The 24,999-nt window shown below is 41.9% G+C and overlaps 1 protein-coding gene across 1 annotated transcript in view; it reads right to left on the bottom strand.

The window, feature by feature from the left end:
- The window catches only part of LOC131462496 (protein jagged-1b), a 44,768-nt gene that overhangs the window by 18,166 nt on the left and 1,603 nt on the right, over window positions 1–24,999 (bottom strand). The window contains exons 2-3 of the mRNA XM_058633765.1: window positions 18,934–19,272; window positions 1,654–1,717 (exon numbers count right to left, since the gene is read on the bottom strand). Coding sequence (XP_058489748.1) covers window positions 1,654–1,717; window positions 18,934–19,272 — 403 coding nt within the window. The remainder of the gene's footprint in view (window positions 1–1,653; window positions 1,718–18,933; window positions 19,273–24,999) is intronic.

Here is a 24,999-nt window from a genome sequence, read left to right on the forward strand (position 1 = left end):
CACAATATGCAAACAAGATTTAAAGAACAGCACTAGAGGACAAAGGGAAGGAGACATGGAAAGGAGACATGGAAAAGGACGGGAGAGATAAACAGAGAGGAGGAGACTGTAGTTCAGTTCTCATTATCTCTGTCATCTTTTGGATACGACCGCGGTCCCTCCTCTGAGAGGCAGAGGATGGTGGGATGAAAGGGAAGACTGTGGCATGACAGGAATGAGGAAAGCATATGAACATATGTCTTCATCCATGTGTGTGTGTGTGTGTGTGTGTGTGTGTGTGTTATGCTTTTTATAGCATGCAGCTCACATTCCCTGTCATGGAGCTTTTCCCTGATTATGAGGAGAATCAACAAGGAGACGAGCAGGAAATTAAAGGGTCTGCTTGAAAGGCCGTCCAAACTCGTACGATCACAGACATAAACACAGAGAGATGTTTTCACATTGTTTGACCATGTTCAACCACACTACTTGTAAACAAGAAGAAAAAAAAAATGTTGGTGAGAGGAGGAGGAGGAGGAAGAGGAGGAGGAGGAGAGCCCCGCCCAGCAAAGCCAATTCGCAGCTGTCTGAATTTAGGACACATGATCACCATAACTACAGTATTATCTATTATCCATCACTTATCAGTATATATGTATATATATATATATATATATATATATATATATATATATATATATATATATATATATATATAATCAATATAAAACCCAAACAAAAAAAATGCCCAGGATCAACAAAAGTGTGTGCCCTAATCTTACTAAATCGTATTTAACATTAGTGAAGGATAGCCATATCTTGTGTTATTTGTTTTCCGGAATTTGATGCTCCAACATGTCCAAAATAAATAATTAAATACATAAACACACAAATCATTGCACCTACTGCAAAAATATCTATATATTTGACATCCTGGATTTTTTATTTTCATGTGTTCATTATTATCCTAATTTATTCTTAATTTTAGCAATTTTGGTGCTCCATATTAACACCTTAAGGCCACCCAGAGGTTAGAGTAGAAGTAGAAGTTGGTTGAATCAAACTTGTACCACTTCAAACCAAATATCTCTGCTCACCAATCAGCAAAAAGAGAAATGTCCTGGAGGTTATTCTGCGATGGTCTAGACTCAAATAAGACTCTAAGGCACTTACCGGATACAACCCACTACACTTTGAAGTTTTAAAGTGTAACACAAATAGGATTTGCTCTCCAGGTCCCCACACGGTTGTTATTGGTAAAGGTTTTGTTTGCCAGTGGGGGGCCCGTGACAGATGCCATAAAGTACAATGTTGGGAGTTCTTTTGGTGGCATAGACCTGAAATCAGAAGTTACATAGTGCCAATGCAGAGCATGTAGACTTGCTCAGGCTTTGACAGAGGTGCCAGTCACCCTGTTGTAAGACGATGAACCATTCAAATAATTTTGACTGCTGAAATCCCACAATGTGTCACTTTAACCCACATAAACAATGGTGGCTCAACACAAAGTCAACATCAACGATCAGGCTGGAGAATCTAAGTTAGTGTTCTTTGGTGCAGACCAAACCAGAATGACTGCACATTCATTTCCACTCTTTCCACATCCTTGTCAACACGTGAATTCAAAAAGCCCTCCAGACCCACACACACACACACACACACACGAAGACTCACCTGGTTCTGATGTTGTTGTGTCGTTGTCGTAGTCGAGAGCCTCCAACACCAGGGAGAAGGACTTCTGTAAAGAAAGCACAGAAAAACGAAACTCAGACATACACCACAAATACATATTTAACTTTAATATCACATTTTTTAATTCATTTCCAGATTGCATCTCTCTGACATAACAAATACAGTACATGGCTAATACAGTATTTGACTTCTTTCAATTTAATTCATTGACCTTCATTTGTGTGAGTCTTTGTGTGGATAATTGTGGATATAAACACAACATACACATTGATTGTGTGTGTGTGTGTGTGTGTGTGTGTGTGTGTGTATATCCTCCCTCTCAGACCTGAAAAAAGGAGGTTATTCACTCCCATGAAGAGCCTATAGACTGCAGCTGGTTATTGATTGATGAAAATCTCAACCTGGAGCTTCACTGCAGGGGGAAAAATCATTGTGTTGAGGGAGGACATGCAGAAACTCCTGTTCACTGTAATGAACACACTGTTGTTCCAGGCTGAACGTTTTACTGCTTCTTCTTTTACACTCTGACAAGTATTTGCATCCTGTTTCCAGTGTATGGCTGGGGCGGACTCATCCAATCTGAATATTTATGAAAATTGAGTTTCTTATGTAGAGATGAAGTTTGCCTATTAAAGGGCATCCTGCAGTAAAATAGGGGACATCTTCAAATAACGGCAGAGCTTCACTCTGGAGAGATAATAAAGAGCAGGTGTATTTTCGTCGTTCTCTGATGCATATGTTCATTCTATAATCCAACAATGAATAATTCACACCAACGCTACAACTCTTTCTGTCTTTCTGTTCTTAGGCCATCGATCCCTCCCTGCCTCCCTCCGTTTGTGAAACGCGCCACTGCCTGACATGCAAATCTCTCCACCTTGTGCATCGTGCGTGAGGTTCCTCCTGAGGGCCTGCACGGATGTGTGCGGTCGTCATACCTTTGCTGACAGAGTGCACAGCTAGGTGGGGAGATGGGGGAGATGTGATGGGCACAGGAGGTGAGCAAGGTGTGAAGTGAAGGAGTGATGGATTTAGTGCGAGGATGAGTGCAGGAGGTCTGCGCTACTGTCAAAAGTAATAGAGATGAGAAAGGGACACGGAGCAGGAGAAGATGAAGGGTTGCAGTGGAAGAGAGTGCAAAATGTTTGGGGGGGATGAAATTGGTGTGGCTGAAAACACTGACTCAGAGATTTGTGTATAACATATGAGGAGGTTTTGAAGAGAAGGTGAAAAGTGATTGTAGAGAAGATAAGACTATGCAGAGAGAGAGGGAAAGAGAAAGTATAATTACATAGGAAACAAAGGGCACAGAAATATGACAACTGCAGCAGCAGAGGCGGCAGCTGTGGAGGAATAACGATTCGTAGGACTCCTGGAGGTTTTTCCGATGTGATGAAGAAAGAGAGAGGAGGTCAGACGGAGGGGAAATGGAGGGATCATGAGATAAAAGTGAAAAGATTAGAGCATAAGACAAAAGGAAGATGAGGTGATTGGACAAGAAAAGAGAAGTAGGTGAGGAGGAAGGACACACGCACGCACACAGTATTTAGAAGACATGGGGCTAATGAGATGTGCTGGGCTGCAGACGGCAGATAGCCAGTTCATTAAAGTCCACAGAAAGCAGGCAAGCCACAGATGGAGCAGCTGGAGTCAGGAAGCCTCAGTCTTATAATTCTCACCTCAAGTTATGTTCAGCCTTTATGATAAAAAATCCGAGCTTAATGAGAACTTGCATTCATTCTACACAGAAGCAGGGGTGGAAGGACACACATTCAAAATCATATATAGGCAAGAAAACAAACAAACAAATATTCTGAGTAGCATTATCAGAATGTTCATTTATGCTGTAGCTAATATCATAGTTGTGTGAAATAATTCCTGATCCTTAACACCACACGTCTTAAGTTATAATCCATTTTCAAAAGTGAAAATGATAGTTGCCCACACACTTACCCGCCATTTGCATGATTCAACAGTTACTAAAATAATTATTACTGCATTTATTCAGTGTGATGTGAAGGCAACAGTTAACCCTGCAATTGATCGTGCACTGAGAAATAAAACAAAATTTGGAATCTATTTAAAAACAATAGTCAATTTGACTTCAAAATGACTTGACATTGCTAAAGTATTGTGGAAGTGACAGCATAGTAAATAATCACGAGTTAAACAGTGACTGAATGGGTCGATTCCTCTCCTGTGGCTCATAAAATATATCTGAAGGCTCATGAAATGCTTAATTGGGTATGAAAGAGGACAAAAGCAAATTTCTGTTCCATAAATCTGCCGTAAAGTTTTTAGGACTTTTCTCTGTGGAACTGTTAACGACGCCATGTGACAAGTGACACCCACCAGGGAATATTTTTGTTCACGCGGTTAGAGAGCGCAACCTCTGTGGCCACTAAATACAGCAGTAAACAGACATTTGTTCTATAGTCTTTGTGAAAACACGATACGTTCTGAGATTAGATTAAGTGGAGAAATACGGCAGCATCACATACCGGAAACAAAATCAAGTCAAGGGCAGAAAAACAACAACATCAGCTCTCAGTGACAATTTTGCAGTGGTTGTTATTTTGCATCTTTACTTCGGTCCAGCGAATAACAAAAAAAATCACCTTATCTCTCGCTCCATCTTAATCTAAATTCATTCTACCAGTGTGTGAAGTATACAGTATGTGAGGAAGAGGAGGATGACGAGAGAGAAAACTATTTGTCCCTAGTTTTAAAAAGTAAGGATAAAAACCGTTATCTGTCCAGTTGGAATAGGATATTAGTTAGTAGTTGTGTTCATCCCAAATGTTTTACTTCCTCTGAAGACCTCATAAATCTTCCTCTTCTTCCTGCTTCTTGGTCTCTTGTCCTTCCCTAATTTGCCCTTTTCTCCTCACTATCCATCTTCCCTCATTCCCCTCCCCTCTAGGTAGGTATTTAAAGCACATAAGAATGAATTGCATGTGCGAGAGTAATTCTTCAGAGTTAATGTTTGTCCAGTGTATGACCAGCATGTCTCTGCTGCAGCGGGTTGTTTAAAAGTGAGGATTAAATGCTGCTGGAGTTGGGAGCATTTTGACAATCAGGGCAATTATGATGAATTGTCCACTATGACAAAATGCACACACAGCGTTACCTTACTGTTGGCCTCTTCATCTTATCATCTATCCAATCACCCTCTCTCTCTCTCTACCCTCACCCTTCCTTCCATCCACTGTATGCGTCGCTTGCTCGTTATGTCCACACTTTCTGCCAATGACAACAGAAAGGTCACGACCTGTGGGAAGTCCAGAGTCTTTCTCTTTTCTTTTGCTCAAACTATTTTCCACACACACCCCCTCACCTGCTCACCTACAAGAACACACAGCCAGGTAAGTCATGGTACAGTCAGTGGTACAGGGAGCCACGCATGGAAGCCTTGAAGGGTCAAACTGACCATAGTTAACCACAGTTTACCAAATTCAATTCAAAACAACCACTGATAAGTTAGCACTCTTGTCTTTGCAGCAAAAAAGATCGGGGTTTGTGACTCGGTCTTAACAAGGGCCTTTCTGCGTGGAGTTTGTATGTTCTCCCCGTGTGTGCGTGGGTTTTCTCCGGGTTCTCCGGTTTCCTCCCACAGTCCAAAAACATGCAATATGGGGATTAGGTGGACACTCCAAATTGAGTGTGAGAGTGAGTCCCTATGTGTCCCTGTGATGGACTGGCGATCTGTCCAGGGCCTTTCACCCTATGTGAGATTGGCACAGTGCCCCCCACGACCCTCATGTGGAGGATGAAGTGGTAGTGTAAGAAAGATCACCCACAACAAGAACTTCCTGAACCACCTCTCCAAACCCCATTTACGGACTCCTACGGATAGGTGAAGTGGCCTAATGGGGTGTTGAAAAATAAAACAACACACACAGACACAGAGGACAAATCAGAAAGTAAACATGCAAGATGCTGATAAGATCACAATGACATTTTTACCTCCATCTCAGTGTTATTTGTGTCATTTGTGGTGATAATGGCCAACGTGATGACAGCAAGGAAATGACATCATGGGAAAAGTTCACTGTGTGTGTGTCTGTGTGTGTGTGTGTGTGGTATTCCTTTAAATGTCCCAATGTTGCAGAACATCCGTCCTCAGTGATCCAGTCTCATGCGGACAGTGTGAAGTACAACTGCATTATAATGTGTCCTGGATGTGTCTCCTGTGGCCCTGCAATGAACTGGGGACCTGTCCAGGGTGTACTCTGCCTTTCACCCTATGTCAGCTGGGATTGACCCCTGCAGCCCTCATGTGGAGATTAAGGCAGTATATGATGGATGGATGGATGTATGATGACCTCCTGCTACCTGAACTCCCTCACCCTTTATTCAAACACACACTGATGTCATGACTGTTCACAAGAATAAAATGATGTTTTCAATGAATGTGACTGCACAGATGTGTCTAATGTCAGTGTTTGTTTGTGACAGGATGAGCAAGTGAGAGGAAAAAAAGTTGAGAGAAATAGAGCATTACTCGTGCTGCTGTAACATGAAATAAGATTAAAAAGCAGAGGAGGCAGTCGCTAATCCTGAGGATGGATTGAATGTGTGCATACTCGGGATTGTGGCTACACCTTCAAATGGACAGGTAGAGTTCAGACCAATACTGAGCTCTGTCTGCATGTGAATGGATCACAAAGGATGGCGTTAAAATATAAGCGAGTCCTCGAAATAAGAAAGACGAATCCACTGGCGTTAATGAATGTATAAAAATTCAACTGATAATCCATTGCAATCCATAAAACTGTGCACAGCGTCTTCATATTACAGTGTCAAGTTTTAGATTCGCACGCTCACACGCAAATAATGCATTGTGGCATCTCACTGTAGAACGCTCGTCTGTCCGTGTCTGATTTAATCAAAATATATGCTGTTAAAAATGTCTTTTCAGCTTAAGGTTCATTCCACGTTTGAACCTTTGTTCTCGTGTTGAGAACATTGATCCAAACATTGTGGTGGATTTTCAGTTAAGCTCAGAAACGCTTACAGAAAACCTGTAACAAGGTCTTTGTGTAATGAAATCAAAATCAATATCTCAACATATTGAGATAATAACTGTTGTGATACAGAGCATGCAATAAGACAAGTAATCATTACAGGTGTCAGCGACGCTCTGAGCGAAAAGTAATTTTGGGAGTGTTTTATTTGATTTCTTCTCCAGAGGATACCCAGAATCACTTCTTAAACCACTTCCACTGTAGAATGTTATTGAGTGTTTTGTTTTTTCTGCAGCAACCACCGAGTGAGCCTGGCATCTCTGCTCCAACTCATTTTCAGTAGGATCTCTATTTTATTGTTGCCATGCAGCCACGACCTGTGCGGACGGTCTGAGCCTGTCATTGTCCAAGAGAACATGGGGTTTCCCACAAAAATACACAAGACAACGGAAAAAACGTTAGTCTGGATTAATAATCCTGCCCTTCCCTCAGGCTGCAGGCTGTCTGGTTGTCTCACTCTCTCCTTCCACCTGCTATTTTGCATCAGCGGCAAAGCTCGGGATTAGGAGAGAAAACGATGCTAATTCAAACCACAGTGCAGACGTCAGTGATGACATGCAGGATTCTCATATGTGAAGGTTTTACATTTAAGAAAAAAAAGAATGTCAAACTAGTTTTCTAGGATTCAAACTCCAGCCAATGCCTCGTCCACTGCTCCACTTCTCATTCCACTCGTCCAGTGTCTCAGACACCCCCCCACCCCCTCTATGCCATCCATCCCTCCCTCCCTCTATCTCTTTTTCCTCCCTCTCTCAGACATGGGCAGGGTAGGATATCCCGACAAAGCCAGGCTGTACAAACACAGCTCTCTGACAGGAAGGACTCCCAGCCCTGAGAGAGGAATTTCCCCTCAGAACTCACACACTAATGCATATATGCTTCCACGCACACACACACACACACACACGCATGCTTGTGTTCACATGCGTGCATACACATTTGAGACAAACATACACATTCACTACCACCCTGGTACCAACATTTATCCTGCCAATATACAATGCATGCCTTCATTAAGCCCTGAAAATATTAGTCTACGTACTACAATAGAGATTGTAGTTGGCAGGATGTGTCATTATTCAGTTCAGACAACAGGATTTGGTTTTGGCTTTAATCATTTAACAATAGCTACTGTATCATCTGTCTATGGAGCCATTAAAGAAACAATAATCCAAAGCACAGGCCGATAATTCCTTAGAATTTCATAGTAAAAGGCTCCTTCGAAAATTAAATATATAATAAATGGAAAATGCAGGTTGGATTATTAGACAATATTAGATATTAGAATAAACCAGAGTCATTTGACTAATCTCTCAAGTCTTAAGCTGCTAAACACTTCACTGTGTATTGTTTCTGTCTGTGTTTTGATGCTGAAATGTAATATAAACCTTCATAAAAGGTGATCGGAGCTTCAGGTGATCATTTTCTCTGTCGGCACTGTGATGAACAAAGTCTCTCACGTTACGCATGTTGTCATTTAAGTTGCTAGGGTAAAACAGTCATTATTCATGCTTAAACAAATAAAAGCTAATCCTTTAATTGTCTGTGGAAACGAGCCTGGGAATAAGTTGAATGGTCTGCTCAGCTGACTTGCTGCGCTTATTACAAACACAAGTATTTATTTACATTTAATTTTTTTTTATTTAACAACATAATTGACGATGTAATTAATGAATAAATCCTCACCATTTTATACAATACCAATAAGACACAGGTGTGTTCCTGTATCCAGATCAGGAAGGTAGATATACTGTTTTATTCTCAATGTTAATTTATTTGCTCCACGGATAAGTGATAAAAGAAGAAAATATAAAATGATTTCCTTGGTTTAAAATGCAAAGGTTTGACGTCAGAGTAATATATTTACTACAGTACCATTATTGGAATAATTTTAACTCATTGAAAAGCCTGTATGCTGTAATTAAACACATGCACTTAAGCTTTATGCACATAGTAAAACATCACTTAGCACACAATAAAAAAAACACATTAAAACGCTCATGTAATTACGCTCTCTCTCTGTCACACACACACACACAAACAGTTGTCATGACAGCAGCGGGATTGGATGGCCGACACCTCACCTGAACTACCAATTAGCAGTGGAGGTAACCACAGTAACCATTCCATTACTATTCAGGAGACACAGCTCCAGGTTTACATGGTTTAAACACCAGTATAGTAAAAAAAAAAAAAAAAAAAAAAGACAATATGATTATAATTCTGTTTGTGTGGACTCAGTGTGAGAAGCCAACAAGCTGAAAAAAATGACACACATCAGACTGGCTTCTTGAGTATAAGATAAAAATGACCACTGAGGCTCCCAGCAGAGCCACAAAGCAAACTGCCTTCTGTCAGACATGATTAATGTGTCGTTGGTTAAATCCAGGCTCATAACAATAAAGAAAAAAATAAATCTTGTTAGATCCAGAAGTGGCCAATGCCCAGGAGAATAGGCGTTGTGGTCTTATGATGGCTAATTTGTGAATGTCATAAGTCTCTGTGGACATGAGCCAATGCAATCTCTCTCTCTCTCTCTCTCTCTCTCTCTCTCACGCACACACACAAACACATGCGCGTGACCATACGCATGCACGCACATACACACACGCTGGTTTTGCATTCTTTGTATGGAAACTCATAGACATAAGCCCCCTACTCGAACCTTAACCATCACAACTAAATGTTCAACCCTAACCCTAACCCTAACCTACACCTAACGCTAACCCTAAAACCAGGTCTTAATCCTCAAAAGGCCAAGCCAAAACGTCCTCACAAAGACAGGTTTGCTTGACAATTGGTCCACACAGCCTACATAAGACATGTACACACACACATTGAGGAATACTACTCAATGTGTACTCTGATGACCCAGTCTCTGTGATTAGATGTCTCTCTCTGTCCTTTCTGTTTCGCTATCAGTGTGAACATAATTACCACCACACTTTGTCTTCCCCTCATCTTGTTTTTATTTGACCTCACACCCACCCCTGCCACCATGTCAGCAGACTTTCATCCTCGAGTGCTGGATGATATTGAGTCATCCACCAAGGGCCATGAAATAAACATTAAGTAAAGAAATCACAATAGAAACAAGGATTAGTGTGTGTACAAATGGCAAACCATTAATTAATTAAAAATATTTATAGAGCACCTTTCAAGTCGGTGACCACTAAAAGCACTTGGAATTATAGTTTTTAGCTATAGAGTCATCTTTCAACTTGAAGGTTGAAGGTTAATGGTTCGATTCCCAGCTCCACTAGTCTACAAACCGATGTGTCGTCGGGCAAGATACTTAACCCCACGTTGCTCCTGAAGGCTGTGCTGTGCTGGCAACGTGTGAATAGGTATGAAAGATCAGTGATAGTTGTGAATGTTGTATTACTAATTGTTGATAATAATTGAAGATAAGTTAACATAACTGCTTTAACCAGTTAAAAGGGAGGTTTAAATCCAACATGTGTGAATGTGAAAGAATCTGTTGCTATTAACGGTAATTTGACAAAACATGGAACTGCAAGTGCTTTTATTTTGAAGTGCAGTAAGCAACATGTATGTATATATATATATATATATACATACATATGTATATATATATATATATATACAGACCATTAACCCTCAAACCTCAGACTTTCAACATGTAAAATGACCAGATGTACCACTGATCCATGGAGATGTAAAATAATATTTCATAGTAATAAGTAGTAAAATAAATAGCCAGTGTCTGTTGTCTCTTTTTCCTCTGTTGTCTGACAGCCACATTCCTGCAGGGTTAATTGGCTCACATTGGCTAAACTATGCAGCCACTTCAAACAGTTTGAAACAACAGAGGCCTCTTGCCATGATATGCCCTCATCCTCCATGGCTCCGCCCCATCTCCATCCTGTCCTCCATCACACACACACACACACACAAACACACCCAGGGCACCTGTGCCCCACACTGAGCTCATCCACTAACCGCCCCGCACCTAGCTCCCTTATCTAACTCTCCCTTCCTCTGCACTGCTTACATCAACTTTACCCTTTTGCCCATTAATCTCAACTGGTTCGAGTAGCCTCCACCCGTGCCTCACATCCCCCGTCACAAACCAGACTAATTGCCCTCAACCCCACCTAATCCCCCCCATGACCACCCTATTTCTCCGACTTCCGCAGGAAATTACCTTGTCTAGCCGCTGGACGCTTCACAACCAGAGGAGCACTTTATTTATGAGTAAGAAAACAGAACAAGTCTGGGAGTGGTGTGTGTGTGTGTGTGTGTGTGTGTTTTTTAACAGAAAAAGTCACACCACACAAAGCTCGGGTGTATTTAGTTTGCTGAAATCTTGTGGTGAAAATGTTGCAGAATGACTTCTTCTGTTATGTGTGTGCTAACCTGCTACAAAATGAAAACAGCTGTTTGCGGCTCCATTTGGATCCAGAAATGCTTTTGTGTGGACATAAAGGGAAATCTAAACTCTTGTTTAAAAGGACCAGTGTGTCACCCTGGAAGACATTTGAGATACGAGGTGTGAAATTGCTGTAAAACAAACAATGTTTGGTTTTCATAAAAATTAGAAGAACTCTTTAATATGCACTTTAGGCCACCATCTTGTGCCACAATGACTCTACGCTAACCTAAATGGACAAATCAATCAAAATGAACAACAACATTCTTTTTATTTCTGGGGGGAAAGAGAGGCGTGGATCTGCTCCTGGTCTCTATCTACTGTCTCTACCTCCCATCCCTCTTACCCCCCTTTTCTGTCCCCCACCTCTCCTCCATCCCCCATTTTTCCTTTCACCACAACCGGTCGAGGCAGATGGCCGCACATTTTTGAGTCTGGTTCTCTGTTCTCTCCACTGACATTGAGTGTTTGCTCATTGTGTGAATTGTTGAGTTTCTCTTCTTTCTATAATATTGTAAGGTTTCTGCCTTTTGATAATGTATGCTGTGATTTGGCCCTATAATTTGATTTCATTCATTATATTGTAAAAGTGATTTATTTACATTACTTTATCTCTGACTCAGCAATACACAATACCACGCTTCACTGAGTACACACTCAGAGTACACCTCAGTGTCTTTTATATGCAAATGTGTCCTGGGCCACGGTGAAGGACCAGTTGTTGTGTCCTTCGTGCTGATGTAGTTTTAATAATGAACAAAAAGTATTTTTTCTTCCCCTCCCTAAATATATTTAATTATTTGTAGCCACCAAACAATATTAATCCTTAGAGCATGGAGCATTTAGGCTGCTTTTTTCCTCATTACTATGTTATACAGAGGCTATAAGAATATAGTGTCTTATATCCTTTTTTTCACCATCTGATGAAAAAGTTTTTTGTTTTTTTTCCATTTTCACCAATTCTATAAACACACCTGATATTTTTTATTTTTTTTAATCGGATTAATTTTGTGAAATTTCAGACAGCGACAGCAGGGGTTTAAACTGTAACAGTGTGATAATGAGACACACTGATGGTGAATTAAACATACTCCAAAAGACATGAGGGACAGACCAGAGAAGAACCAAGAGACATGAGGGACAGACCAGAGAAGAACCAAGAGACATGAGGAACAGACCAGGGAAGAACCAAGAGACATGAGGGAGGAAATCGAAGACGAAACCAAGAATGCGTTCAACAATGTGATGTCTCAAAAAGGTTTGTGGTTGTTCCTGTCGAGTTCCGGCAACACAAGAAACCACAGAGTGAAGAGGAGGATTTATGACAGTCTGCTCAGTGGAGTCCACAGGGACGTGATGAGGCTGAGCATCACTGGAAAAAGCAGCGACTCCGAGAACAAAGGGTTTACAAAGAGCTCTTTGAATGAGAGAGCAAGAGAGGTGATGGCTGAGAGATGATGAGGTGGAGGAAGGAGGGTAAGAAGGTATGACGAGAAAAGGTACAGATCGACAATATCAGATAATTGCAGATTAGTCCTTTAAAGTCACACGGCGACACATCCAGACGACGAGGCAGACTGTCATTTCACAGCGATGATGCAAATCAAGGTTCTCTTGCCTCCTTTCTCTTTTAATAAAGAGTCTATACTCACAATCCAATTTGCACACAAATGAAATCATTAAAACATGCTTCCCCTGAGATGTTTACCCTTGAGTAACAAACTTATCTCTAAAAAACACAGCTCCAAATCCGGAAGGAAATTAACCTTCTTTGTATTTTGTGTGTGTGTTGGCTGATAAATTAATGATTAGTGTGTCCGGGGTGTCTGTCTGTATTAGGGAAAATTAAAACGCTGTAAGGTGTAATGAAAAATGCACGTGTGTGTGTGCACGCTTGTATTTGTTACCTCTTTAGGACATATTCTGGCATAAATACTAACCTTGTCAGCACCAATAGAACTCATGGAGACGAAAACCTGGACCTAATGAGGCAGAACACCTCATTCCTGAATAACTGGTTAAGTTCCCAGCTAAGATTTCAACTGTGGTTAGGTTAAGGTTGGGGTTAGGCATGAGCTGGTAATGGTAAAGGTTAGGGATATATGCTATGTTTAGGCTGTCTGATTTAATGGAAATCAATGCAGTCTGTTAAAGCTGTGTGCATGCATGTGTTTATAAGCGACGGGCCCTGCAGTATCGGCGTACACACACACACACACACACACACACACACACACAGGTATGCAAGGCTGTGCAAGAGAGTCAATTAGGGGACAAAAGAGAGGAGAGCACAAATGACAGGGGGAGAAAAAAGTGAAAGAGAGACTTGGGAGAGAAAGAAAGCTCCGACTATTCTCCTCTCTGTTCGCTTCCCTTCACTGACTTCCCCCCACACAGCAGGAATGCACAGGTAACCACAAAGTGTGTGTGTGTGTCTTTGTGTGTGTGTCTCCTATCTGTCTAGTTAGTGTCAGTGGTGGAAAGTAAATTGTGTGTGTCCCAATTCTGAGGTCCTTTTATCTTCTTTAATGGGTAAATAAATGGCTAGAAATGGTAAACAATTCTTTCCAAATCTTCAGCCGCTCAAAGCACCTGACACTGTCAGTCATTTACAGACACACTGATCACACACTGATCACACAGCATCAGGAACTGAAATTCTCATGATACAGTTTCTCAAAGTCAGACTGACACACCCAGATAATGCGATTTTAATTACTAATGCATACATATATAGATGGAAGCTAACCTATAGACACTCTGTGCATGTTCCACATCTCCCGCCTTCAGGCTTTGACTAAGAAATAATAGTTGGTACACAGAAGGAGGAAACTTGAAACTCACTCTCTGACTGGTTTGTCCCAGCAACACAAACCAAATGATTGTTTATTTTATGTGATAGCCAGGTGGGGACTCGAACAGGCATCCCTCCATTTACAAGCCATTTGTAACTTGGCCATGGCCTGCCCCATGTTACACGCCCCGCATGTTAGTTAGATGACCAACTGATAACACTCATATAAAGCTAGCTTAGCTTTACATAAAGACTAGAAAGTGGGGAAACCGCTTAAGCTGGGGACCCACTACAAGACTTGGTTCACAGTCGGCCAGAGTCTGCACCAGTCAGCGCTGGTTGGGGGGCATTTGGCATGGTTAACTGGCACAGAAACCTGTCAGTGTGTGAGGGGTAAAGACTCAAATCAGCAAGTGTGTGAGAGAGAAACAAACCCGACACGACCTCAGTCGCAGTCAATCAAACATGTTTTTGAGCCGACTCTGGATGCAATCAAGTACTGGGTACCGATTACCAATCTCCAATGAAAAACACCCAATGAAAAAGAGCAAGAGGGACACAGGAAACAGTGTCAGGAGACTAAGACAGCAGGAAGAAGCTGGAATATAAAAAAAATCCAATGGTGATGTTTGTTTACCCTTACATTAACTATGCGTTCAGTTGGCTGAAACCTGTCTGTCTGTCTGTGTTTACTTGGAGCGTCTTGTTAAGGTACTGAAGTTTCTAAAAGACATATTTTACATCCAAACTTCATGGATGATTAGCTTCATTTAAGCACATGTTTTTTACCCAGTAAATTGAAGTTAAGATTAGAAACACTGGACTCAGAGGAGCTGTTTCCTCCTTTGAATAAATTAAGATCAGGTAAGAGAGTGACAATAGAGAGTGAAGAGCAGCTTTGTCCCACAGCTATTACACCTGAACTCATTTGCATGATGGCCGAACTTTGCATAGTGAACTCGGTGATACCTGGAACAGGAGGCTGCCTCTGAGGAGGAAGTGCTTCAAAAGACTCTGGTGAAGACTGATTTTATCATCTACTCCTGTTGTCAACGCTGTAAAGTGAGAGCAATGTCATTTATGGTGATCAAAGCATCAAAGACCTGGCATGAGCCATGAACTGTCGAAAAACTAAAGTAAATCAACTGTTTGTAGAAGTAAATATTGTGACATGTTGTTTTTTAGAAGGCAAAAAGGCGTCTCAGCACTTGGAAAATACATGTGTGTGCTAATGTTGGCATAAAAATGAATAGAAATGTTTTGTCTGTCATTTGGTGCCAAGTAGAAAACACGCAATTCTTTTCATAGAATCTCACTGAGAACAGCTGCTGCTGCTGCTGCTGCTGCAACAAGTTGAACATACCACTGAAGCATTCACAAAACTACAGTGAGATTAGAGAAGGATTATTGCCTGGTTTCATGGGATAAATAGAAACCATAAAGCTGTTAAAAGGAAACATACAGCATGATTTCCTGAGGGTTAATTGACATAGGGCATTAATATGTAGCACAAACAGTAAGACGACAAACCAAACATCACATCCACAAACATGTGTTAGCATTGAGTTCCCTTTGTATAAAACTTACATCCATGCAAATAGATATGGTTAAGCAGGAACGACAAAAATACAGCACAAGACGAACAAAGTGGATGTATGTTGAAAGATCGTAAAACACACACACACACACACACACACACACATTTTTGAACACACTCTTTGTTGAAGGGGAATGTTTCCCAGGAAAAGCCAGCTATGGCCTCTGGCGCTGAACCTGACAATGAATGAGTTTTAACACTTGACATGAGGATTATAAACGGTGGGGACTTCACTCTATTCACTTCATGTTAGCATTTTTTTTTTTTTCTGCAGCACCTATCATATTGTCATTTGTCACTAGTGGTTCGAACAAAAGAGCAGGTCCTAACCAGACCTTGATGAACTAGTTCTGAGTGACAAAGGAAGGAAACATCAGGTTCATTTCCCACAATGTGTGGTCTAGGCCGTACCACCGACAGTCGTGGGTTTTTCCTCACTGTACCTGCCTACTTCATCTTTTCCCCTCACACCCCTGAAGTGTTTACTGATTTACTGTTTACCCCTTTCTGTCGGATAAACAGAATCATCAGGATTCAGAATTTCACTGCTGCGGGCAGACTTTCCCTCAGCAGTGAAACAGCCACCAGAGAGAGAGGGCTTAGAGAAATTACCTCACTGTTATGAAGTCTTTGAACTTTCCCATTTCTGTGGAGGCGCCACAGCTAAAACATGCCAGACCACTGAGTGTCTGTGGTTTTCAATCTGGGGTCAAAATGAAGCCACGTCTCTCAGACTATCTGTGAGATTACTGCTGACCAGGAGGCAAATTTAAAAACCAGACAAAGACAGCAGGACATGTTCCAACTTCCTCTGTCATAATTGTTCTCATGTGAATTAAACACAAGTTGATTTACCTGCAATTCTTCCGTTATAAGACATCTAATGTTGTGTTGCTCTGAGGATGACTCGGGACACAGCCTACTGTTTATTAAGTGTCCCACTCACCATTAAAGGAATGTTTTTTAATAATAATTTGATTGATGTGATAATTAACAATGCCATGCGACACCCTGCGTCACAAGTATGGATATCAAGCCAAGAGAGAATTGGCTTAGCTTCAGACTTGAGGCTGTTTGATCTAACTAATAATAATAATAATAATAATAATGATAATTGTTTCTTTCTCATCATGCAGACTGAGAGAGGATTTTAAACATCATATCATGTCTGGCCTCCATTCAGAGTGGAAAGAGCCTTTTGAGCTGTGTAGATCACAACCACGCATGAACTGATTATCAAACAATCAGTTTGTGGCGGCCCATGGCCAAGTGGAAGGGGAACTTGGCTTGTGACTGGGGGTTGCTGGTTCGAGTCCCCACAAGGTCAAAGGGCTGGGGTACCCCTGAGCAAGGTACCCAACCTCCATGGTTCCCCATCACTGCTCCTCATTGTAGGAAGGTTCCTCGTAGAGATTAATAAATCCTGTAATATATATATACTATATGTAAATTGGTGTATGTCTTCATGTCCCTTACTGATTCCCTTACTCTCTTGTGGTTCTCCTTTGCCTCAGATCTGACTTTCAGACAAAAAATAGCCTCTGCTAAGGTCGTGTTAAGCCTCTCCATGCTACCACCTGAATATCGAATGTGCTGTTTTTACTTTAAATTGCCTGCTTGAAGATGTATGCCCAATAAAGCCTTTACAAAAATCTATTGAGATTGAGATGTTGTTCCATCAGCACCACTGTCTGTCAGTGTTGAGGTCACAGACTTATAGCAGCCTGGCAGTGCACGAAAACCTCCAAATAATCTCGATATGCTTATTTACAAAGCCAACACAACAAATTACAGCTTTGTTTACACTCACAAACAAACACAGGTCCACACATCTGACTGCTCAAGTTCCCTTAAGAGGTGAGTGGAAGAAAGAAAGAGTGAACAACTGAAAGAGGGCAGGGGACAGAGGGAGCTCACCTTACCTCATAATGACTACACTCACCTGTTCATCCCCTCACCTGGGGCAGGAATATCACTCTCCCTCCCTCCGCCCTCCACCTCCCACCTCCCAGAGACGGCCAGATAAAGCAAGTCTTTCAGCCGAGGTCGCAACCACTGCGTGTCCCTGGTCTCTCTCTCCTGCAGCCCAGCCCGCCCTGCAGCCCAGCCTTGTAAATAATCCAGGTAGGCTTTCTGTCAGAGAACTTTCTCACACTCTCACCTGCCAATCACACACCTCCCCAATGTACAAGAGGAGGGAAACTCACACAAGGAAAGTGTGACACAGTGCATACAGCGTATACACACAAACGCACACATAGACAAACTGTGCACAGATAAGGGAGGACGATTGTCTCCGAGATAATTGGCTCCGAGAGTCTCACAGGTAAATGGGCCTATACTAATCAAGAAAAAGCAACCTAAGTCAACTCCTTATGACATTCTTGTGTATGCAGTGTGTGTGCGTGCGGGCTCAGCTTTGTGTGGCTACGTTAGGAGTCACAATAGGAGTCATGGATGGAATATTTAACAGGCCAACCAAACAAGAAGCCAGGAGCCAAAGCTGGTCATGTGGCCTGGAGCGGAATCCAGACGTCTCACCTGACAAACAATGTACTACACAAACAAACAATATGGTAGACGACAAGGAGCAGAAAGAAAACAACCGCAAGGGGACATAAAATGACCAAAAAGAGGCAAATTACACTTAATATGAGATGCACAACAACTAAAAAGAAATGCTAACTGACTACAAAGAGATGACCTATTCAAAAGATGGGGAAAAAATAATAACTATATCTCAAAGGTTCTCCACAGTAGACTGACAACAAGCGACAGCAAAGAAAACACCCACTGAGAGACAACCTCACGTTTCTGTGCAGAGTGTTTCATTATCTTTTCTGTATTTCACACCCACTTGGCTTTGGTGCAAAACATAAAGATTGTGTGAATTCTTCCACGAGCCCTGTTGCAGCGTGCCAGTAATTCGCTGATTACGAGAAACAAGTCAGACATGCAGAGAGCGACCAAAGGCAGAGAAAAAGATGAGATGAATAACATAGCAGGAATTTTTTTCACTTGAATGGAAAAAGAAGTTAAGAAACAAAACGTCTCACATCCTAGAGGGGAAAAAATCATCACAGGCAGTGCTCCCAGGCAAGAGGAGGCTGATTGTGGAAATAATGTGCTGGAGCTTGTTGATACTTATTAGGATGCAAACACTGAAAGGCTCTTCTGATGATGCAGGTCAGGGTTTTTAAAATCTGCACCCAGTTACAATGTAGGCGCAGCGAGATTTAGGTATATGGTGTTTGCTTTATAATTATTATTTTTTTTTATGTTACTCTGCCCTAGCACTTTCACCCACAAGTGAAAAAACAGTGTAAAAGCATGTGAATGAATGTCATTGTTATTCCTCTCAAGCTTCAGTTTGAGTGTATTGTTGTACTTCAAGCTTAGCCCGCGTTACCTTGGTAACCATACTGATAACCAGCACTGCCCCTGTACTTACTGGCCAGGCATATTTGAAGGGAATGACAATGTGCCCATTTGTCCCGTCCTCCCCTCCTCCTCCTCCTCCTCCTCCATCGTGTCCTCGGTGGCGGAGCGAATGGGAGTTTCCACCCAGAATCCCTGTGCTGCCGGAGCCAAAGGTGCAGGTTCCAGTTGGGACGACCCGGGCCTGGTACTCCTTGAGGCAGGCATGGAAGAATGTGTCGCACTGGTCCCTGGCAGAACAACGTTGTCCCCCGCTGGTCTGGAGGTCGCAGCACTCTCCCGACTGCAGGAGTCCATGTGGGTTCTGGAAGTGGCGGATCTGAAGCTCGAACCGGCCCACGGCACAGACAGCCTGAGGCCAGAGAGAGAGGGAGAGGGAAAGGGAAGATGGGAAGGAGACAACTAGATCACTATATCATCAACTGAACGGGTGATTCATATTTAGAGGTCATTTGAAGTCAATGGGGCTACAATACTTTATGGATTGTCATCTGTGTGTTTAAATGAAGAGTTTATTCCACTAAGGACAGCAGGAGACCAACGAAAGCTGGAACACAAAACAATTAGAAACTTGAATGTGTCTCTATACTGTAATTTTATTTAGATTCAAACCATTGTCAAATGAGTTTAAACAATGCTGAAATGATCCATCAGCTCCACACGACCCAGTGACATTACCACGCTGCACACAGGAAATGATTTGTTTCAGGTCAAGGCAGACCCCTGCAACAGCGACATTGTGCGAGTAAAGTGAGACGGCTGCAAACATGACAAGATAGTGCCCATGTGCTGCCGCTGCATACACATACATGCGCCCTCAGTCAGGCCTGATAATATTGGACGCAGCAAACACAAATTAAACGGAGGCAGAATGCCCAAAGTTACGCACTGCAGCTTTACTTGTGAGTAAAGTGTACCATCCTGCTTCTGCATCAGCTTGCATGTTTCCTTTTTATCACCCCTTTATCAGTGTGTGACAACAGAGGGGAAGAAAAATAGTATAGTATAGTAACTAAGACATTTGATTGGAGGAGCAGCATTTAATCAGTGCTGATATGGAGTAAACACTTCATAGGTGTTCATAATTATCATCAATTACACTAGCTATGAGTTACACTGTAAGGAATTACACCAAAAGGGTGGAGATTTTTACCGAAATAACAATACACTGCAAAAAATGCCGCTAAAAAAACAAGAAAATATAACCACTATTAGGGGAAAATGACTTGTTTCAAGCTAAATTATCTTTGTGTTACGTTTTCTTGAAACAAGAAAAAAATACCTTGAAACAAGTCAAATTATCTTATCAGCCTTAATAAGTAAATAAGCCCAAAAGAAATGTTGTGATAAGATAAATACACCAAATTCAAGTCAAAAACACTAGTACATATTTTCATTTTTAGCCGTGATATCTTCAGGAAAGGACAAGGGGAAGTAGCAGGATCATTTTATATAAACACAAACAGAGCATGATGATTTATACTGTGTCACGAATACAAAAAAATAGCCTAAACAAGAACTTGTTTGATCTTGCAAGTACGAAAGTTTGCTAAAATGTTACAAGAGACCACAGATGCTCTGGAAAAAGTCGACGTACAGTAGTCTTTGCTTCATGCATCTATGAGTAAACATTTTCCTGAGAAGTCAACGGTGCCAATCTTTTGTTCCCCCGTCTTCTTCAACAGCACATGATGGAGTACAAGTTCAGAAAATGATGTTCCCGTTTAGAGTAAATCAGATGAGAATGGTACATCAGATTAAACCGTGTGGTGCCTGATTGCAGGTGACTGTGAACTTTGGGTTGCAAAGCCTCAACATGGCGCTGGACAAATTGCAAATCACGAGGCTTCAAAATGGCAGCTCAGATTCCTATAACCAGTTTGCCACTTGCTGGACACCATCCACTGAGAACAGGTAACAATGCAGATCAAGTTGTTAACTCGTCGGATTCATATTCATGTCAGCAAAGTCATTCATTACACTGACACTGTTCTCTGGTTGCACAAAAATATGAACAAAAAAAATCAATATACCTGAACCAAAGTCGCAGGCCATGATGCTTTAATGTGTTAAGTAAATTATATGCACATTGCTTGTGTTGCTAGGCAACATTCTAGTCGGTTCAGTTGTGGAACTATTTGTGTTGGCAGAGTCGAAACACCAATTATACCAAAAGAAAAAAATCATAATCTCTTCCTACTGCCAACAAATAAATCTTGTATCTTTTGTGGCCTTGTGTTTACGTTCACACCTCGGCTGCAGTGACATTGATTCCAGCAGCGCTCCTCTCTAATGATATTTCTTAAATATAACTTCATCGCTCAAATCTGTCATTCCCATCGAAATTATGGACAGACAGACCAACAGGCATGGTATGTAATCATGCAACTGTTTATCTCTCTACTCCCTTTTATTTGCCTTCTTATTCTTTCTTCCATTACCACCACTCCCTTCTTACTTCTCTCTTCCCAGGGGAGGTTGACACTCGGAGCCCATGCTCTCACACTCCTCCTTTCCCCCTCCTCCCCCCCCTCCCTTCTTTCTCTGTCTGGGAACAAGCTCTAATGCTCCTGTCATTTCTCTTTCTGCAGCAATCATCTCTATTCTGCATTGTTTCCAGTCTTTTTTTTCCCATCGGCCTACTTTTCTTTTCTTTATTCAGCGATGGATTTAGAATGAACAATTCACTGAAACACTCATGGACACAGTTCTGAAGAGATACGTTGACATTAGGGGTGGGTCAAAATATTGGTTTTATGTATCGGCGCCATATCAATAAATGAACCAATAAATGAAGGCACTCTAAAGTCTCTGTGAGTTTCACTGCTCAAATGAATGAGGGAAACTTGGGCAGAAGTTACCGATCTGAAGAAGATGGAGTTCACAGCGGGATAATGATGGAGAAAGCGGCGTTAAGAGGGTTCAATACATAGACTTCATGCACTTTGTTCTCTATGTGGTGAATAAATAGAGAACTCCTGCACTTTAACTTTTCATGGACGTTTCATTTCCTTCAGATATCGTGATGTATCGCTACATGACTGTCTTGAAATACATTGATTATCACAGACTGTCATGATATCACTGATATCGCGGACCATGTATCGATATGTATACCCTAACATACGCCACTAAAATATTCTCATAATATTGTAAAATCCTTCGATACAAAGCTCTTGAGTTGACAAACTCCGCAGTTGCTAGTGTGACTTTAGTTTGAGAGGAGTTTCAGTATGTTGTAAGAGAGGATTTCACATGAAACGGAAGCTGACTGTGCATGTTCTGTTCATGCACGAGTACAGTCCGCACAATGTCTGCCCACCAGCCTTCCAGAAGCTGCGGAAACCATTATAAGCAGTATACTATGCTGTAGTATACAGTGATGTTGCACTCATGGCACTTCATTGACATCCCCATTTGTTATTAGTAGTTCATGATTTTAATTTTATTGCACTTAGTAAATAGTATGAAGCACACACACACACACACACACACATCGCACATTTCTGCACAGCATTTATAGTAAGGACACTCACTATAGTGCCTAACCCTAAAACCAGGTCTTAACCCTCAAAAAGCCATTTTAAAAGGGTGACAGAATAGGAGGACCAGCAAAAATGTCCTCACCTCCTCAGATTTATAATTTATTTTGGTCCTCACAAAGATACCCATACAAGACCACACACACACACAAGAGTTAACAAGCCCCTCAGAGAGTCCTCGGAGCACCAGGGTCAGGTATGTGCCCGTATGTCTGTCTATCAGTGTCTGCGTGTCACCTTAAGAGAATAAAACACAGGCTCTGGCTCCTTCCACTGACTGCAAGCACAAAAATAAAGCGCCGTTATCTCAGTTTGCCATGAAACCGCTGTGCCTGACAAATACGTCTGAATAATTCACAGCCATCCTGGCATTTTTACAGACACTAAACCTAATAAAGCTCATTACTGTGCGTCCAATTATGTGTCCCCTGCAGTGTTGTGTGCTCAGTCACAGACAGCAATCACCGAGACCAGGGAGATCTCATGTGCCCACCAGAATCTCACATGCCCCATTGTGTTTGGCTCCATGTCCCTCGCCTGCACCCTGTCCCTGAGTTGAGGGGGTGAGGGAGGAGGGATGAGGGGGTGGAAGGGTGTAGGGAGGGTGGACTCCTCTACATCAAAAGGTTTTTGGAGATACAGGGGTGCTCATCACTCTACATCCTCCTTTCTTCCTCTCCTACTCTCACTGCCTGGGCCATTCCCCACATACCAGCATTTCAGCGCTTCAGTGTGTCCAGAGAGAGAGAGAGAGAGGCAGAAGGGGAGAGAGGGGGAGAAAGATCCCAGTCCCGGTTCAAACCATCTCTTCAGGAAAGCTCTGACTGTGGTTTCAGGTGTGTCAGACTGGTAAAACAGGGGTTAAAGTAGGTTCAAACCCTAAACACCTGCAGTATAACAACAAAATATATATTTTTCTCTCAAGCAAAAGTGTAGCCACAACAGTTTTGTAGTTTTTGTGCATTAAATTCCACATAGAATTCTGATTATAAAGACAATATTGCTGAAGGAGTTGGTCAAATGTGTCTTTTATCCTTGAAGTCCACAGTTTGCTCTGGATTGTGTGTCAGGCATTTTAAACTCTCTTTGTGCTTCAAAGACAAACATTTGATCTAATCTGTTTTAAATTCCAGAGTTAACTTGAAAAATGAGTGAGCTTGATTTTGCAAACCACAGCTGTAAATCACCTTGAAACAGTGAGGTGTATCCTGCACTGCAGTGTGAGAAAACTGGACAACATGCCGAAAGAGCTGAACTTCATTTATGATTCACACCGATTGAAACAGGTCTGGACATGAGGACGTTCTCCATTCCTGTGAATTATAAATGGTCACCACCAGCAGCAACAACGAAAGCAGCAGCAGCAGCAGCAGCAGCGAAGGATCCTGAGCGTGTTTCAAACTGCAATGCAGTCGAGAATGGAGGGAGTGGAGTGTGTTGTTCTTCAGCTGTGAAGGGGTTGCAGAGGTGCAGAGCTGCCTGAACGCTCAACATTCACACGCCCTGGAGTTTACACGTCTGTGCCCCGAGCTCAACACACACACCCAAGACACAGATGCTGGATGTGAACTCGGTGTTTAAAAAAAAAAAAATCACTCTCACACACACTCACACACACAGTGAGAGGACATGCACATACACATGCACACACACATGGAGCACCTCAGGGTCTGTTCCTGGTAGTGCACAGTCTTGTCACAGACTCCTATTCACCCAGATCAGACCATCAGCTGCCCGTGAAAAAGGTCAAATGTTTTATGGTTGTGGTTTCACTTCCATGTGCAATAATTTGTTGGCATAAAAAGACATTTATACAAGTCCTTGCATCGACTCATTCGAGGAGCACCTCCAAGCACACTCAATGAAAAAGAAAGTCAGCACGCTATAGCTGCTAAGACAGATGGGGCACGGGAAACACTCAGTGAGTGAAAGGGGAATAAAACAATTATGTAAAAAATAATTGACAATGCACCAGCAGGCATGAGACAGGCGGATGGAATTACTGCTTATTAAACTATATGAATATGGAGTGGGTGCTGAGCAGAGAGTGTGAGGTTGGTTTAATTAAGATTTTTCTTTCTCTGATGAACCAAAAACGTTTAAAAGAAAATAAATTAAGTTGGGGGTTTTATTCACTAAAAAGGCAAAAATTAAACAGATGTATTGCAGTGTTGTTGACAATAATAATAATAATCAGCTGTTCCTCTATAATGTTGTACAATACTATGGTTTTCCTGTTTGACACATATTTTTACTGTGATGCGTGAATGGGTGAATCCCATGTGTCCGAAACAGGATCACAGGCACGTCTCTCTCTCGTGTGGGATAATCAGCATCAGCGGGCTGGAACAACAGGTGGGCACAGAGCCACAGAGGAGCAGAATGAGGGCAGCACAAAGGGCAGAGGGACAGTGCGTGTGTACCTCATTAAAGGCTGCGATCAACTAACACAGGCTCAACCACAGTTAAAAGTGAGCTAGGGGTTTTAAAACCACGTCGCCCTATAATAGCACTTAATTACTTAATTGGTGGCTTAC

The sequence above is a fragment of the Solea solea genome, chromosome 7 (assembly GCF_958295425.1).
Source record: "Solea solea chromosome 7, fSolSol10.1, whole genome shotgun sequence".
Taxonomy (NCBI): Eukaryota; Metazoa; Chordata; class Actinopteri; order Pleuronectiformes; family Soleidae; genus Solea; species Solea solea.